This window comes from Octopus sinensis, linkage group LG2 (genome assembly GCF_006345805.1).
Source record: "Octopus sinensis linkage group LG2, ASM634580v1, whole genome shotgun sequence".
NCBI lineage: Eukaryota > Metazoa > Mollusca > Cephalopoda > Octopoda > Octopodidae > Octopus > Octopus sinensis.
Genome location: NC_042998.1, coordinates 136,377,307 through 136,394,486, shown reverse-complemented (window position 1 = coordinate 136,394,486; position 17,180 = coordinate 136,377,307). Strand labels below are relative to the sequence as shown.

Below are 17,180 nucleotides of genomic sequence, written 5' to 3'. Positions count from 1 at the left end.
CATGTTTCTGCTGAGATTTATCATTTTATATTTTATCTAATGCCATCTTTTGCAATGGAATTAATGTTGCTACAAAATGCACATGTTAAAAGCCTTCCTATATTATTAGTATACTTAATATCTGGAATATGTTGAAATAGATGGTAGTTTTTGTTGGCAAAAATCAACTAATAAGAGTTTTTAGAAGTGTTCAGTGAGTTGATTTGTTGTGAAGAATGTTAGAATGTAATGTCATGGACATTAGTTCTTCAAACAAAAAATATATAGAAATATGGTTTCCAAGGTTGCAAAATTAAACTCTTCCACAAATTTTCTTACTTGAATAATAATAATGGGTGTACTGGGCTTCGTATATTTTACCCTAGTATCACTTTGATGGCATGCACTGCTCTCTCACTCAACAACAATAATAATAATAATATTATTATTATTTTCTTAATGAATTCTTTTCCTTTTCTTTAGAATTATTTGATTTAAAAATGAAATACGATGAAAGTGACAATGTTGTTGTACGAGCCACTCGTATATTCACTGATAAAGTTGGGATGGTATTTGGTAAGTATATTACAAAAATCGTTCATTCTGATAGGTTTGTCTACCATAAAGGATCATATTTCTGTTAACATATGTTGCCTTTGTTTCAGTTAATTTTTAAAATAATAAAGTACTTAGTAAAATAACTTTCTAATTATTAAGCTGGAGTCTGGAACAAATTAGGATAAAATTTTGATGGAAGATTATAATTTAAACCATTTTAAAATAGTAAGTTTATGGTTGTAGAATTTGGAGCATTCTCAGGCTGATTGGCATCAAAAGGGTTAATTATGTTCATCTATGTTCTCTGTTCAAAAGCTATGGATATTGAGGACTGGGTTAATTTAGATGGCTGTATTCACCTTTATATGAGTCCTCATCATTTTGAATCTGTTTTTCAATTTCATCATTATAATTTTATCTGTTTACCTATGTTTGTATAAGGTTCGGACAATTTTTTTCCAACTCAGCATCACCACTTACTGTAATTTCTTTTTTGTCTCCTTTGTGTATGGATATCATCAAAATCATTATAATCATGATTAATTTTATTTAAGTTTTAAACAGTAAAAATAAAAGTTATATACTTCTTAAAAAACTTTGAAATGTAATAAGCCTTGGAATTTGAACAAAGGAGCCATATGCATTTTTAAAACTGATCATTATTTATTAGTTTTGAAAATTTTCAAATTTTTATTCATTCATTAATAATGAAAATGTGTATTTTTAAATGTAATTTCAAATATAATTATATTTTCCTCATCAGGTAGCATGTTCTCAAAAACAGAAATGTCAGAAGTATTAACAGAAATCTGTCGTATAGACCCAACGTTTGATAAAGAAACATTCCTGAAGAGCTGTGAACGGGAAATTATTCCAAATATTCTTGAGGTAAAGCATGAGGAATATCTTAATTTATATCTTTCTCCCTTTGACCCTTCCTTCTTTCTTTCCTTCCTTCCTTTCGATGCTGCTGCTTTTCTGTGCTTGCAAGAGTTTGATAGATTTGTTTCATCTCAGCATCTTGCCACTTGTCAAAGCCCGTCATCATCTCTTTGTAAGGTTCAGCATCCTCAGCTGAGACCTTTCAACTTCTTCATTTGTCCTCTTTGGTCTTCCTCTTCCTTAGGCTTCTTTTATTTCCATCATTTGAAATATTTTTCATTTCTCTCTCTCACTATTTGTATATGATGACACGTAAAAAGCACCAACTACACTCGCAGAGTGGTTGGCGTTAGGAAGGGCATCCTGCTGTAGAAACACTGCCAGATCAGACTGGAGCCTGGTGCAGCCCCTGGCTTCCCAGACCCCAGTCGAACCGTCCAACCCGTGCTAGCGCGGAAAACGGACGTTAAACGATGATGATGATGATGAATACAGCCTCTTCTTTTATACACAGTTGTTGAAATCTCTTCCACTCAGTCTTCTCTGTCTGCACGCCTGTAGTCCATCATTCATCACACTGCCTTTACACATTCAGTGAAACATAGTCCCTTCATTTCTTTCTACCGTATTCAGGACTCATGTCTTGCCACCATGTAATACTACACTTTGTATACAAGCATCATACAATCATACAATCTTTCACTCAGAGAAAGAAATTATTTGTTGGCAATAGACAGTACCTGATACCTGAACTTTTTCTAAGCTTTCACTACTGCCACCTCAATTGCTGATCAGATCACCTATGTAACAAGCAGATGCTGTCAACAGTTTGGGTGTTCTTGTTATTCTATATAAAGTCTTTCACTGTCAGCCTACTAGAATGAATTCTGTATAGTAGACTGAGGTGCAGGCATAGCTGTGTGGTTAAGTACTTTCTTCACAACTGCATGGTTTTGGGTTCAGTCCCACTACATAGTACCTTTGTCTTCTACTATAGCAATGAGCAGAAACTGGTGTTTGTGTCTCCTTTGTCTTGACATTGCATGATACTTATAAACAAGTAACCATATCTTACAAGTGGTGTCAGTCATTTCTGCTGTTCGTAAAAACATTTCCAACCAATAGAAAAATATTACCTTACTTAGAAACAAGTAAGGGTTGGTAATGGAAAGGGTATGTGGTCATAGAGAATCTGTCTCAACGAATTCCATCTGACCTATGCAAGTTTGAAAAAGTGGACATTAATGATGATGATGACAACTGAGGTCCTATCTAGATAAAGACATCTTTTATATGTTTAACGCCACGGAAACCAGAGATAAGTACTACTGGCTCAATATACTACAAAAATTTGAAAAAGAAGTCATTTCATTATATAGGTAACCCAGTGACAAACATTTTATGAAAAACTTTGGTAATTGATAATTATTATTTTCACAAACAAAATATACAATTTTAAAAAATTTCTTTTAATTATTTCTTATGCTTTCTTCTACAGGCAATGATTCGAGGTGACCTTGAAATCCTAAAAGACTGGTGTTATGAGGCTGTGAGTAACTTTTATTTCCTGTTTTCAAAGATTTCAGTGCTTGATATTTTATGAAATTTGTTAAATAAATACACAAGACTTAAAAATAATCCATCTGATAATTTAATGGAATCATCTATCTCATCTTCTTTATTCATCTTCATTATCACCATTTAATGTTTATTTTCCATGCTGGCATGGGTTGGATGGTTGATAGGAACTTGTGAGCCAGAAACCATGCTAAAAATGAGGCTTACAAGTGAGCTGTGGTCCTTTGATCAATCCTGGAGTGCTACTACAAATCGTTTATGCCAGCATGGACAAACAAACATGATGATGATGATGATAATGATTGTTCTGTCCTCCCACCCTAATTTTCTAAATTATTTGTGCATTTCATTACTCACTGTCTCCCACTTCTCTAGAATACATATAACAACTGTTAGTTAGGATTAACGGGGAGATATTGGTTTACCTGAGTTCCTTTAACATTCTCTGAATTTATATAATTTTTATTGAAAAATTTTGTAGCCATTCAACACTCTAGCTCATCCCATCAGACAGGCCTATGCTGCTGGTTACAGGTTTGATTCTCGGGTTCTGGATATCAACAACATAGATGTAAGTACTTTATGAATTGATATATCTATAAATTAATATTATGTTATTGGTTTATTATTAATAATTTGGCAGAAGTTACAGAGACTCAAGGGCCAAGAATTTTGTTTATTGGCAGTAATCAAACTTTGATAAGTGCCAAACCCTTTCAAGTCACTCTGAAACTTCTACTGATTATTGGTAATAAAACAATATATGTACTCATATGATTTCTGTTCTCTTGTTTGTATGATCAAACCTATTATGTCGTTTGCTAATTTTAAAATCATGAGCTTCAGTCCATTGACTGTTCATCCTTAAATGTTTACACATAGATGCACCCAACTACTTTGTTTAGTTTAATGTGTATACTTCTCGACTTGTCTGGTTGGCTACAGCTGGTAGTTGATTAAGTTTAAATGCAGCATTGCTGTGTGGTCAAAGAAGTGCTTGTTGCAGCTTTGTGGTTTTGGATTCAGTCCCTCTCCTTCCACCTTGGGCAAGTGTCTTCTACTGTAGCCCCACCAACCAAAGCTGTGTGATTAGCTTTGGTCGGCAGGAAGTGTAAAGATGCTTACTTCCTTCATGTGTTTGAATTTCCTTGTATTGACACTGTTATTTGCATTTCCTCCATGAAAACATGTTTGGCCATTGTGCCGTTTGTGCTCAGTTAAGGGTTGGTGACAGGAAAAGCATCCAGCTCTACAAAATCTACTTTAACGAATTTCATCTGATCTATGCAGGCATAGAAAAGTAGATGTTAAAAAGATAAGGATAATGATGTTGACATCTGTAAAGATGTCAGCCTCTAAATTTAGATGAAGCAAGTTAATATGAATTAGCTGTTTAAGGATATTTTTTTGCTGTCAAGATTAGCCATTACTACAATATAGAGACTTATTATATAGAATATGGCTATCTTGCACTATATAGACTAGTAAAGTTACTTTGGATTAACGTTCTTCTGTCTCTCTTACACTTTCTCATGTTTATGTATTTTGTTTTCTTCAGATTGCTGCTGGGAAGATGATGGAACAAGGTCCTGTACTTATCATTAGCTTCAACAGCCAACAGATTATGGCAGTAAGGAATGGTCAAGGCAATATTGTTGAAGGAAATCCTGTAAGTGATTAAGTTTCTTTGTCTTTACATAAGTTGTTTCATTAGTCATTCCATTGCAAGGGAGAGAACTGTCTTGCCAATAATAAATATTAGTTTTTTTCGTTGTTGAAATAATTTTGAAATTGCTTTGAGTGTATCTTATATAATGAATTTTTTTTTCTGTCTCACTTTTCATCTGTGGAGTCCTTAGTATTCATATCTAACTATAAAGTTTTTAATACTTGTGTATACGAGTGGCATTCCAGAAGTTTTCCAACATTTTCAGGAGTGACATTTATTAATTTCAAAAAACAAAACTCTAATCTCCTTCAAAGTAGGATCCTCTGACTTCAGTGCACTAGTCATAGCACTCCAGCCACATCATGAAGGCCCCATGCAAGTCCGCCAAAGTGAAGGTCTCCAGGATCCTTGTCACAGCCTCCTTCCTCTTCTAAACAACTGCTCCTGAAGTTCCCATTTAACTTGTGGACCAGCCAAAAGTTACCAGGTGTTAGGTCTGGACTGTTACTCTTTTACTTGTTTCAGTCATTTGACTGTGGTCATGCTGGAGCACCGCCTTTAGTCAAGCAAATCGACCCCAGGACTTATTCTTTGTAAGCCTAGTACTTATTCTATCGGTCTCCTTTGCTGAACCGCTAAGTTACGGGGTTGTTATCACACCAGCATCAGTTGTGAAGCGATGTTGCGGGGACAAACACAGACACACAATCATACACACACACACACACACACGTATATATATACATATATACGACGGGCTTCTTTCAGTTTCCATCTACCAAATCCACTCTCAAGGCTTTGGTCAGCCCAAAGCTATAGTAGAAGACACATGCCCAAGGTGCCATGCAGTGGGACTGAACCTGGAAGGGAGATTGAGGGTCAGTAAGATGCCCATCTCTGTTAAGTAGTTGGTTATCAGGATGCTCGTAACCAAGCACCTTGAGAACAAATTTTGCACATGTTCTGATCTCCACGAATAATTCTGCATACAGTTGCCACACCAACTCTAAATTGTATGCTTATTGCTATTATAGACACAAGACGGTCTTCACCCAGAAGATTGCAAATTTTGTCAACCAGCTCATATGATCTAACATCCCTCTCCATCCCACACTTCTCATTGTCTCTCACCTCCTCTCTACCATCCTTGAACCTCTTGTGCCAGTGGAAAGCATGCTTTTGTCCAGTTTAGAACAAAACTTTTGCATAGCGAGCTTCCAAATGATCCTGACTTAATTCTGAAAACTAGTCAACTGTGACAAACAGTATTATGTAGGGCGAGTTCAAAGTGCTGTTACAGCCATCTCCTAAAAGTTGGCAGGTCAGCTTATTGGCCGTATAGTAATGATATACTAAAATTACAATAATCAAAGACAGTTACAAATTTCAAAACTTTTGGTATGCACCTCATGACTTGCAATTTATTTGGCAGTTTCTCTAAAAAGCAGAGTTGACCTTGGTGGGTTTTAAGCTCAGCATGTAATGAGCTGGAAGAAATGTTTGTAAGCATTTTGCTCGACACAAAATTAACAAATATTTTATATTAGTTTTTACCATGCTAATTTGTTTCGGAGATATATGGGGTATTTATGTGTATTTGTGGCTTTGCATTTTGCTTTCCTGTGAGTATATATATATAAATATTTCATTTATTTCTATTATTGTGTTCTGCTGAAAACAGGAGAGCCTTTAGGCTAATACAGAACCATCTATATTATTAAAAATTTCCATTAGATTGTTGCATCGAATTCAACATGTGTGTTTGTGATTTCTTTGAGTGGCGAGACAATTTAGCATCTATTTCTCAGTATATAGGCTGGAAAATTTTTCTAAGCCCTTATTATAATTATACATATAATTTTCACCTTAATTGGTTTCATTTTATATGCTGGCCACTGATAAAATTTTTAAAAATAGTTTTATCCTCTATTATTGCTATCAAAAAATATTTTTTAAAAACCCTTTAATACTTTCTTTTTTATTGCTGTTTCAGGATCAAATTCTGCGGATATTTTATGTATGGGCATTGTGTCGTGACCAAGAAGAACTTGATCCACGAGCTGCTTGGAAATTAATGGACATTTCTGCTAGTTCTTCTGAGCAGTGGTTATAACATAGGACGTTAGTGTTTCTGTTCTGTAAATTAAGTAATTACTGCCTCTTGGTAATCCTACTTCAGAGTCTATCTAATGCCAAGTTAGTTAGAATTCTGTCGATAGTCACAAGCGTTGCTGCCAAAAGATAAGAATAAACTAAAAAAACAAACAAACCAAAGATAAGTATGGAGTATAAATAATAAAAAACAACAGACTGTCTTTCTTGAAAATTCTGTGATATTTTGTCTTTCATACTTGTTGGTCAAATGCTATAGATTTAAACTTTTTTTTTCTTATCATAATAATACAAAGAGACTATCGTGAAGACAAAAATGATTCTAATGGATTATACCATGTTTATCTGTAACTTTTAATTACATTTAAATAGTGTGTGTGCTCTTAGATGCCAATTAAATTAAGATTTAGCCTATGTTCGAAACAACTATCACAGTATTATCGAGATATTTTGTTTGGTTTGATTTACGTATAAAGGGGAATAATTTTGTGTGGCTTAAATGAGGGGAAAATTAATGATGATGAGAATGAATCGTGTTTGTTACTGAAAAAATATCCTTTCACAGTCCTGTATTAAAAAAAACTTTTAACTTGTTAGGTTGTTGTTATTGTTTAGTCCCAGGTTGGCTCTGGAGCAGACTGGTAATTCAAAGATTTTCCAGTTGTAACCATCCTGACATACATCTAGAGGTAGATTATTTTAATTTGCCTATTTTTAAAGTCAGTAGAGAATTATTCGTGTTTTTGTCCATGCATTGCCATCTTGCCCTGACTTTGCCTGATAGTTTAAATGCAAGCTGTGTCTTATTTCCAATCCTCTTTGGAAACATGTCTGGTCATGGGAAAATATTACTTTACTTGGAAATAGGTGGAGGTTGGCAACAGGAAGGGCATTCGACCATAAAAAAAGGGCTTCCACAAATTCCATCTGACCCATGTGAGCATGGAAAGTGGATGTTAAAACAATGATAATAACTTGGCTGCTTTTTGTAGTAGTTCGAGCAATTGTGTGGAAGATTTTCTAATTAACTCATTATGTTGTTGATTGAGCAAATCTTTAATATGAGACATTCCAGCCAAGGCCATGATTTTAGAATTACTGACAACATTATTGAATGTGTACTTGTTTAACACAGTAGAGTTTGATTTGAGGAAGCTTTGGCTGTTATTTCTAGCAGGCCTAGTGACAAAGAAGAGACTCTGTCATTGGTTCATTGGCATTTTGTTTACAATATTGAGTTTGCTCCAAAAATAGCTCATTTTTAATTTTCAGAAAAATTTGGAACAAAATTTTTTTAGGATTTTGGTTTAGTTTCTTTGCCCCCCCCCCATCTTTAAAAACATCTTTACAATAGTGAGATGAGGAGAAGGTCATTTTCAGTTTTCTTCTTTCTAGAACCATTCCTGATGTAGAATTTCTGTTGATTTTAATATGTAAATCGTAATGAAGTGTGTGGGATATTTTTAGCTGAAGTTACTGTTGTTTAGGCCCTGTTTTGTTAATGTTATGAACAATATAGAAATTGGTACTTTATTAGACTCGAGTTTATGCCAGTACAGACATATTTTAATTGGTTATTTTAATATGCAGAGTATATTCATACTATTTTGAAAATGTGTTTGATAGAGGGTTAAAGAAATGAAAGGAGAACTACATAAAGGGAACTAACAGACAAAGAAAATGTGGGCTGAAGGGATGAAGGCCGATGTCAGGATGCTGACCATCATGAAGGAAATGACCAAGGAAGCAACTTGCTGCAGGACAGTGAAAGCCTGTCCACTCCATACAAGCATGGAAAAATGATTGATAAGTGATGAGAATGTTATAGGGTACATCAGTGGTTCCCAAACATTTTTCTGGCTGCCACCCCCTTGGCACCCTGGCCACAAACCTAGCACCCCTAACCCAATTCACCACAACAAATAGAGGCCACTTTCTGCAGTAAATTCAAAACAGCTGTATTTCACAAATAAAACTTAACCTAATCAACCCATTTTTTTGTTGTTTTTACATCCCTCACCCACTTTTGGCTACCCCATTATTGCCTCTCTTCAATGCACCCCTCAATCTTTCCACTGACCCCAGTGGGGCAGCACCACCCACTTTGGAAACCACTGGGGTACATTCTTGTACATCCATTCTTCTTTCATATTAGCATAAATCAAATGATTACTAATTTTAAGTTATATATTATTGAAGCAAATATGTTGTACTTTAATGCTGTTTCTGTTGCTAATTGCTTGACCTAGTGAACACTTAGCCATTTTGTTCCCATATTTCTGTTGAGGTACTCTATCTTTGTTTCATTTAATTTTGAAAATAACAAAGAATTTAGTAAAATAACTTTGTCATCATTAAGCTGGCATTTGGGACATAACAAAAGATTATGATGGAAAGTTTTAATTTAGATTACTTTAAGACAGAAGTTTGTATCATAGTATCAGGGGTTTTCTCAGGTGGATGAATATCAAAAGGGTTAATTAGTGGAACTAAGTGAAGTAAAGTCATGTCTAAGTTTAATACAATGGTTAATAGTAAGAATTAAACTACTGGTCATGTGGTTATTAACCTTACATGTTAATCTTGTGTATTGCTCTACATTCCATAATACACATACAAGTGGTGAAATGACAATTATAACACATTTGAATAAAATGCTTTGTGATATTTATTCTGATACTCAACTTCCCAAGTTCAAATCCTGCCAAGATTGACTTTGTCTTTCATCCTTTCAGAATTCTTTCAGAGTCAATAAAATACATTCCAATCCAAGTCAGTGGAGTGGTGGAACTGTGAGAAGATATTTCTTCTGGCTCTTTGTGTTCGGAGTTCAAATCCTGCCATGGTCTACTTGGGTAGTAGACTTAATCTATCACCTAATTTAACTCCAACACTTGTTCTTAGTACCTTTAGCAGAGTCTATTCTCTTGCAAGCACTCGCACCAGGACTCTTGTTTGAGGATACTTTCCTCACACCTGATTAAAAGTAACCTGGTCAAGATCACCCTGACTTCTGTGATATAAACCACCTGCTTAAAGTGATCTAAATTAAAACTTTTCACCAAAATTTCATGTTTAATTCATGTTCTAAACTCCAATTTAATAAGAACAAAGTTATTTTACTAAATTCTTCATTATTTTTATAATTGAAGCAAAAGCAATGTATTAAAACAAATATGGTAACAAAAGGATTAAAGTAAACACACTAACATGCAATCTCCTCTCTTGCACACTACATCTGATTCCTTTTATACCCAGTTTTTCTCTTAGTTCATATATATATCATAGATTCTCTTGTCGTTAGATAATGTATGATGGCTCAGCAATTTCTTGCTGAACAACCACACAGATGATTGTTTATAATGATCAAATGTTTGTGTTCACATAAGCTCACTCCTTCCAATACATCGACATTACCTGTACAGGTGCACTGTGCCACATGTCAGATGACAAAATGATCACAGATCAACGTGAAATGAAGTGCTTTGCTGAAGAACACAATGCAACAACTGGTCTGAGAATCAAAACCATGATCATGCATTTGTGAGTGCAACATCCTAACCTCTAAGCCATACACCTTCACACACACACACACATGAAGGAGAGAGTTGTGTGTGTCTGTGTGAGAAGGTTTGCGTTCCATGATGTTTTTGCAGTAAAGCATTTGAGCAAAAGTGGGTTATATTGATGTTCCCTGTTAAAAAATTATCATGTAACTTTGCACTTTAGAAAACCAGCGAAATAAAAGAAAATGTTTCCTACTTGGGAAACAGATAAATGTGATAACAAGAAAGGCATTTGACAGTAAAATAATGCTTCAATGATAAGTATTCATGTAACCCATGCTAGCATGGACAAGCAAGTATAAAATGAACAAAGAAAATTTTCAGATGATAAACAGAAGAGTTCTAATTCCAGGATGGAATTGAATAACAATATGTATCTTACACAGAATAAAATAATTAGTTATTAAAATAGTATTGAGCTTTCGTTGTAAGTGTTACTCTTTATACACTATTTTTAGGGATTTATTACATAAAGACGACCCTCATCAGTAACTCTTATTTGAAAAAGACATATATTCTGAAAAATTGATATTTTAGTTTGACCAATGCAGCAGCATTTAACATTTATTTTCTATGTTGGCATGGGTTGGATGGGGCAAGTATCTTCTATTCTAGCCAACCACAGCCTTAGTGAGTGAGTTTGGTTGATGGAAGATATAAAAGAGAGATGACAAAGGAATAAATGATTATCTTATCAACTTCATTAGCTTACTGCTGTTTCTGCTATAAGATGTAGTGGACTCAGTTGAATGCCTGAATAATACCTTTATAAGTTCATCAGAGCCTCGTATATGAAGTGCAATTTATTTGGGAAAGAATTACATTTGTGTCCATATAGAGGATGGCATCAACAATGAGAAAGTCAATACAGATGTAAAATAGAGTATGTCCAAAAAGTAATTAGATCCAAATAAATTGCACTTCATATTCAAGGCTCTGATGAACCTATAAAGCATTATTCAGGCATTCAACTATAAGTCATTTATTCCTTTTTCATCCCTCATATTGCTCTATACTCAGCTAACACTTTATTCTGAAACATATGCATATATTGAGCTCTACACCAGATTATTAGTTTTGCAATGCCTAAGTGAAAACTTAAATCAAAAACTTCCATCGGAAGACACTGGAAAAGTCTTATTTGGAAACTTCACTCAAACACACACACATTCCATGATGATTATGATCATTTAACATCTGCTCTCCATGCTGGCATGCGTTAGACACTTTGACTGGAGAGCTGCACTAAGTTCCAGTATGATTTGGCATAGTTTCTTCAGCTGGTTGTCCTTCCTAATGCCAATCAGTCCAAGCATGTAATCAGAACCAGATTAAGACCCATAGAAGCCCTAAGCACTCAAAAGGTTTTAGTGTCCCCACACATATAATCCAGAATATAAACAATACTAAATCATAAAATAAATTTAAATTTTTCCAAATGAAACAAAGCTAACAGTAAGATGGGAAAGAATGTTTATTTTTGTATAATTCCACTTTATTTATATTTGAAAAGTTTTCTCCAACTTTCTTTAATTGCAAATTCTTTGAACAGTTCTTCAAAATTAAACTTATGTAACACATCTGCTTCCCTTCTTAGTGAAAATAAAGCATCCAGCCTGCCTTGTTGCATAGTTGTTTTGACGAGATTTTTAATATACTTCAACTGAGATAATGAACGCTTAGCTGAGCAATTTGTGACCATTAATGTTAAAAATATACAAAAGGTAATGTCTACATTTGGAAAGGCACACTCAATAATGTTTATTTTAGCAAGTTTAAAACGATTTCTAATGTGCCATAAATTATTTACAATTTCTGTGGTGCCCACCCTTCCCTCAATGCTCTAAACACATGCTTATTTTGCTGAAGGGTTAATCCAGTGCTGAGTGTAATGAGTGCTTTTCACGTGGCACTGGTACAGATGTTTTTTTATGTGCCACTGGCATGGGTGTCAGTTACATGACTCCGGCATTGGCCACAACTACAATTTCACTTGTCTTGATGAGTCTTCTTGAGCACGGCATATTACCAAAGGGTTTGGTCACTTTTCATCGTATCTGTGAGGTCCAAAGATCATGCTTCACCACCTCGTCCCATGTCTTCCAGGGCCTATTTTTCAACAGAGTACTTCACACAGCTGTCCTCATCCATACACATCACATGACCATACCAGCGCAGTTGTCTCTCTTGCACATTATATCTGGTGTCTCTTATGTCCAGTTTTTCTCTCAAGACACTTCTACTTTATCATACATGCACACTGACATTGCACATCCAGCGAAGCATACTAGCTTCATTTCTTTCAAGCCTTCGCATGTCCTCTGTGGTCACAACCTATGTATATATATATATATATATACACACACACATACACGCACGCATGCACACACACACACAGGAACAATTAAGATACACATAAGTATAAATTAATAGTTCCTATGTATATTTCAGCCTTGGCAATTATTTGGAATCCTGCATTGGATATTTCAAGTGCATTTTGATGCCTAACTGCAATGGATCATCAGGGAAATGTTTTATTGCATTCTTTTACAGAGATCTAATATCTGAAGTCAGACACACACACACAATATGCCTGTGTATATATATCCCTTTGACTTCACCTCATGGTTGTAAACGAGTATCACTGTCATACAAGCGATGTTTGCTTCTAGTTTGCTGACAGAAACATGTCTGGCCATTGGGAAATAATAGCTTGCTTGGAAACAAGTGAGGGTTGGCAACACGGAGGGTATCCACCTGTAGAAAAATTGCCTCAACAAATTATGTCTAATGTGTGCAAACATGGGAAACTGAACATTAAATGATGATCAGAATGATGTACAAAATTTCAGAACCAATGCTAAGATGAAAAAAAAAACATGTTAAAATCATTTTTTTTCAACTGTTTTATATGAATCTGCCTTAAACTCTTTGTTCTGATACAAATTCTATGTTTTAAATTATCTAAATTAAAGCCTGCTATCAAAATTTCATGTTAATTTATATTCCAGATACCAGCTTAATAATGACAGCTATTTTTATAACTTAATTCATCAATTTCAAAATTAAGTGAAACAAAAGCAATATATTTCCACATAAACATGGTTACAAAAAGGTTAATGAACAAACAGGAACTCTGTTGTTTTGTGTATCTATTCTGTCAAGATTTTATACATTGTGTAGTTGAGTTGTTAATATACTGAAATTGCTTTTAAAGATTTTTTTTAAAAATTGATAATGGATGAATGATAATTTAAATTGTTTTCATTCCAAAGTAATCACTGAGATAACTAACATAGGAAACATAAATAAATTACTATTAAAGATAATGAAGAGGTAGATAAGAAATTGAAAATAAATGATAAAATTTTAAGAGGAAAATAATTCCAAAAATTACCTGCCATTCTAAAAAGCTGTACTTAAATTTTAGAAATCTTATCTTGTTCCTGTAAAACAGTAACATATGCAAAACACTTCATTTATGTGAAAATGAAATGAGCCTGAAAATAAAATCAATATTATTCTTGATTTAAATAATAGAAAAAGATAAGAATATCTTAAAAGTAAATTATGAAAACAGTAACAAAATAAACAAATAATCAGTAAAGTAATTTTCAGAAAAGAAATTTAATACTAAATGAAATTCATTATCATCATCATCACCTTCACTATCATTACCATCATTATCATTTTAAGATCCACTTTTCCATCCTTGCATGTGTCAGCTGGAATTTGTTGAGGTAGATTTCTTATGGCTGGATGACCTTCCTATCATAAACCTTTGCATTTCCAAGCAAGGAAATATTTCTCCATGGCTTGACATGTTTTTCAAAGAAGACTAGAGAAGAACATTACTTGTATGAGGGTTGGCCGAAAAGTTCAAAGGTTGACCAAAATACTCTCATCAAATGTGACCAATATAGTCCTCCTTGTGGTCCACATACTTCTTCCATCAGGGTTGCAGTGTCTGGATCCCATTAATGAAGAAGCTTTAATCTTGTCAGTTAAAAAAGTCATCAACAGAAGATAGGATGTCATCATCACAGCAATATGGTTCCCAGTCAAATATTTTTTCATGTTGAGGAGGGAAAAAAATCTATTTTTGTTTATGAAAAAGTCCATGGTAATGCAATCTCCCTTGATAGCATGAAAATCAATTGGAAAATGAATTCACATTGTAGGATTTCACATTATGACCAGATGTTCAGGAACATATTACTTCTATAAAGTGAGGTATTCCTATAGAGAATAATGTGAGTGATCAACTAATTCAAAGCCACAGTCATGCACAGCAGCCATTGAAACAAAGGATTTGTGTGCTGGAGCATTGTCCTGATGAAACAAGACCCCTTTGTCAATTTTCCTAGGTGTTTGTTCAGCAAGTTGGCATAGTATTCTCCATTGATGGTGTGATCCTTTTGAAGATAGCCAATAAACACAATGCCTTTTGTATCCCCCAAAAACTGAGGCCATCACCTTCCTGCAGATGAGATAGCCATGGTCGTCTTTGGAGTGTTTCCACTGCATAGATTGTCTCTTTGTCTCTGACTGAAAGTGATGAAGCCAACACTTATCCTGGCTTAAGAAACCTATAATGAAACCAGCTGGATCTGTCTCAAACAATGTCAGATTTTCCCACTGGTGTGCTTTTAATTAGGTGTCAAAAGACGTAGCACCTACTGAACAGAAACCTTTATTTTTGTCAACTCTTTCACAGGATATACTAATGGCATTGGCTATTTGATTTATAGTCAATTGCCTATCACCCATCTCCATGTGGTGAACATGATCAATGTTTTCCTAGATGGTGACAGTTGCAGGACATGCAAACCTTGGGTCATCTTCAAGAATCTCCCTTCCCCTCCTGAATTCAGCTACCCACTTTTGTACCGTTGATAAAGCTGGAGCATAATTCCCTAATGTAGCAACATATCAGCATAAATGTCCTTGGAGGCTAAACCCTTTTTCTGCAGGTACTTGATAACACCAGGATGCCCAATTTTGCCCATTTTGAATAGAAGTCACTATTACTTACGATTGATGTCTTTGAACAGTCACATGTCAGTTTACCTGGAAAGAAACAAGCAGTTATAAGTAAGTAGAGTTGAAATGAATGCATGCAAGATTTCACTTCTCTAACATCACTCCTTCATAGTCAGCCTTTGAACTTTTCAGCCCATCCTTGTATGACAATGAAGCTTGTTCACAACCATTATACAATATCAAGACAAGGGTACACACAAACATACACACACTCATCCATACACAATCCTAGATTAGACTGAACATTGAAAGAAATTTTCAAGAAAATCCTGAAAATTTCATACAAGGATCATATCAGAAATGAAGATGTCTTTGAAAAGAGCATCATTCCAAAACCTCCAAAAGGTGGTAACAAAATGAAGACTGGCTAGCTTGTCATGTCTTGTGGACAGTCAGATGATCTATGTGAGATGGACGCGGGCTGGAAGATGAGGAAAATCATAGGTCAAATGAAGGGCCTATGAGAGGGAGCTTCAGCTAGTACATAGCAGACTGGGCCCAGATACCCAAGGAGTAGCCTGCGACCATCTTCTGAGGCACTTCCTAAAAGAAAAAAAAATCAGCATTCTTGAATTTTGAAAACCAACCTCTTCTCTTCCACCAACTTTCATTTCATTGCTCAAAAGTACCAACACCCCCTTGTTATGGCTACCTCAGGTTACAGGATTTCATGCTTGTGAGATTTATAAAGTATGACCATTAATTTTGGGATATTATAAGACAGTAAATATTGTCCCTCATCCTCCTAGTGATGCTCATTCCACCACCATCCCTCACACAGTAGCCAACATCTTTTGTGGCAAGAACATACTTTTATGATATGATTCTTATTAATTCCCTAACTTATTCCTCTTGAAATGTTTTTGTGTTTTTATGTATCTATATTGTACTATTTATGTTTGGAAATTGTTATATTTATGCATAAAAGTGTTCATGCTGCTATTGGTTTTCTATTGGTTTTTCTTTTCTATTTTTGTTTATGAAAAAGTCCATGGTAATGCAATCTCCCTTGATAGCATGAAAATCAATTGGAAAATGAATTCACATTGTAGGATTTCGCATTTTGACCAGATGTTCAGGAACATATTACTTCTGTAAAGTGAGGTATTCCTATAGTTTTGTTTTGCTTTGCCATATTTCTTCCAGAAGCTCTGGTTGTGTCAGTAGAACATGAAGGCTGTTAACAGACACTGGAAAAATAGAGAACATACAACTAATCAACAATATCAAAGAATTGCATGTCTGATGCACAAACATAAGATGTACTAACAAACTGATTCACTGAAAAATATCAGCAATAAAAGTATTCTAAAGAAAACCCAAACAAAATCCCAAAAAGGCACCCCACCTTAAATATTGAACTATCAGTAACATATTCTAGATTACTATCAATAAAATAAGTTTAGATTTTAAATCCACTGAGATGTGATTAATCAACATAGCTATGCAGTCTAAGTATACCCAGGGGTCAATCTAAAAGTAGTCAATCATTTATTGATCTACAGACTACCATTTCTCTCTATCATAGCATTTCCCCTCTTTTTTTGTTTCTCTCTCTGTTTTTTCTTTCTCAATCTCTCTCACTATCATGTGGTGAGCATTAACACTTGGTAGCAAGTCTTACATTATTTACTATGTCTAAGAGAAGCACAGTTCATCTGAAGTCTAGTCCATGCTACACAACTACCCCTCTAGCTACATTTCCAATCACTTACAACACACATAGTTTCATATAAAATATCATTTTGCTCATTTGATTCAGGCAAACATGCATACCAGAATAGTTACAACAA

At 34.7% G+C, this 17,180-nt stretch overlaps 1 protein-coding gene across 2 annotated transcripts in view; it reads left to right on the top strand.

Annotated features, from left to right (window-relative positions):
* The window catches only part of LOC115231180 (mitochondrial import inner membrane translocase subunit TIM44), a 30,735-nt gene extending 21,968 nt beyond the window's left edge, over positions 1-8,767 (top strand). The window contains exons 10-15 of one of the 2 annotated variants that reach the window (XM_029801258.2): positions 463-555; positions 1,301-1,425; positions 2,918-2,968; positions 3,479-3,568; positions 4,556-4,666; positions 6,660-8,767. In XM_029801258.2, the coding sequence (XP_029657118.1) occupies positions 463-555; positions 1,301-1,425; positions 2,918-2,968; positions 3,479-3,568; positions 4,556-4,666; positions 6,660-6,779 (590 nt within the window). In that variant the 3' untranslated portion in view covers positions 6,780-8,767. The remainder of the gene's footprint in view (positions 1-462; positions 556-1,300; positions 1,426-2,917; positions 2,969-3,478; positions 3,569-4,555; positions 4,667-6,659) is intronic. The other variant, XM_036499586.1, reaches the window with a different exon arrangement.
* The last annotated feature ends 8,413 nt before the right edge of the window (positions 8,768-17,180 follow it).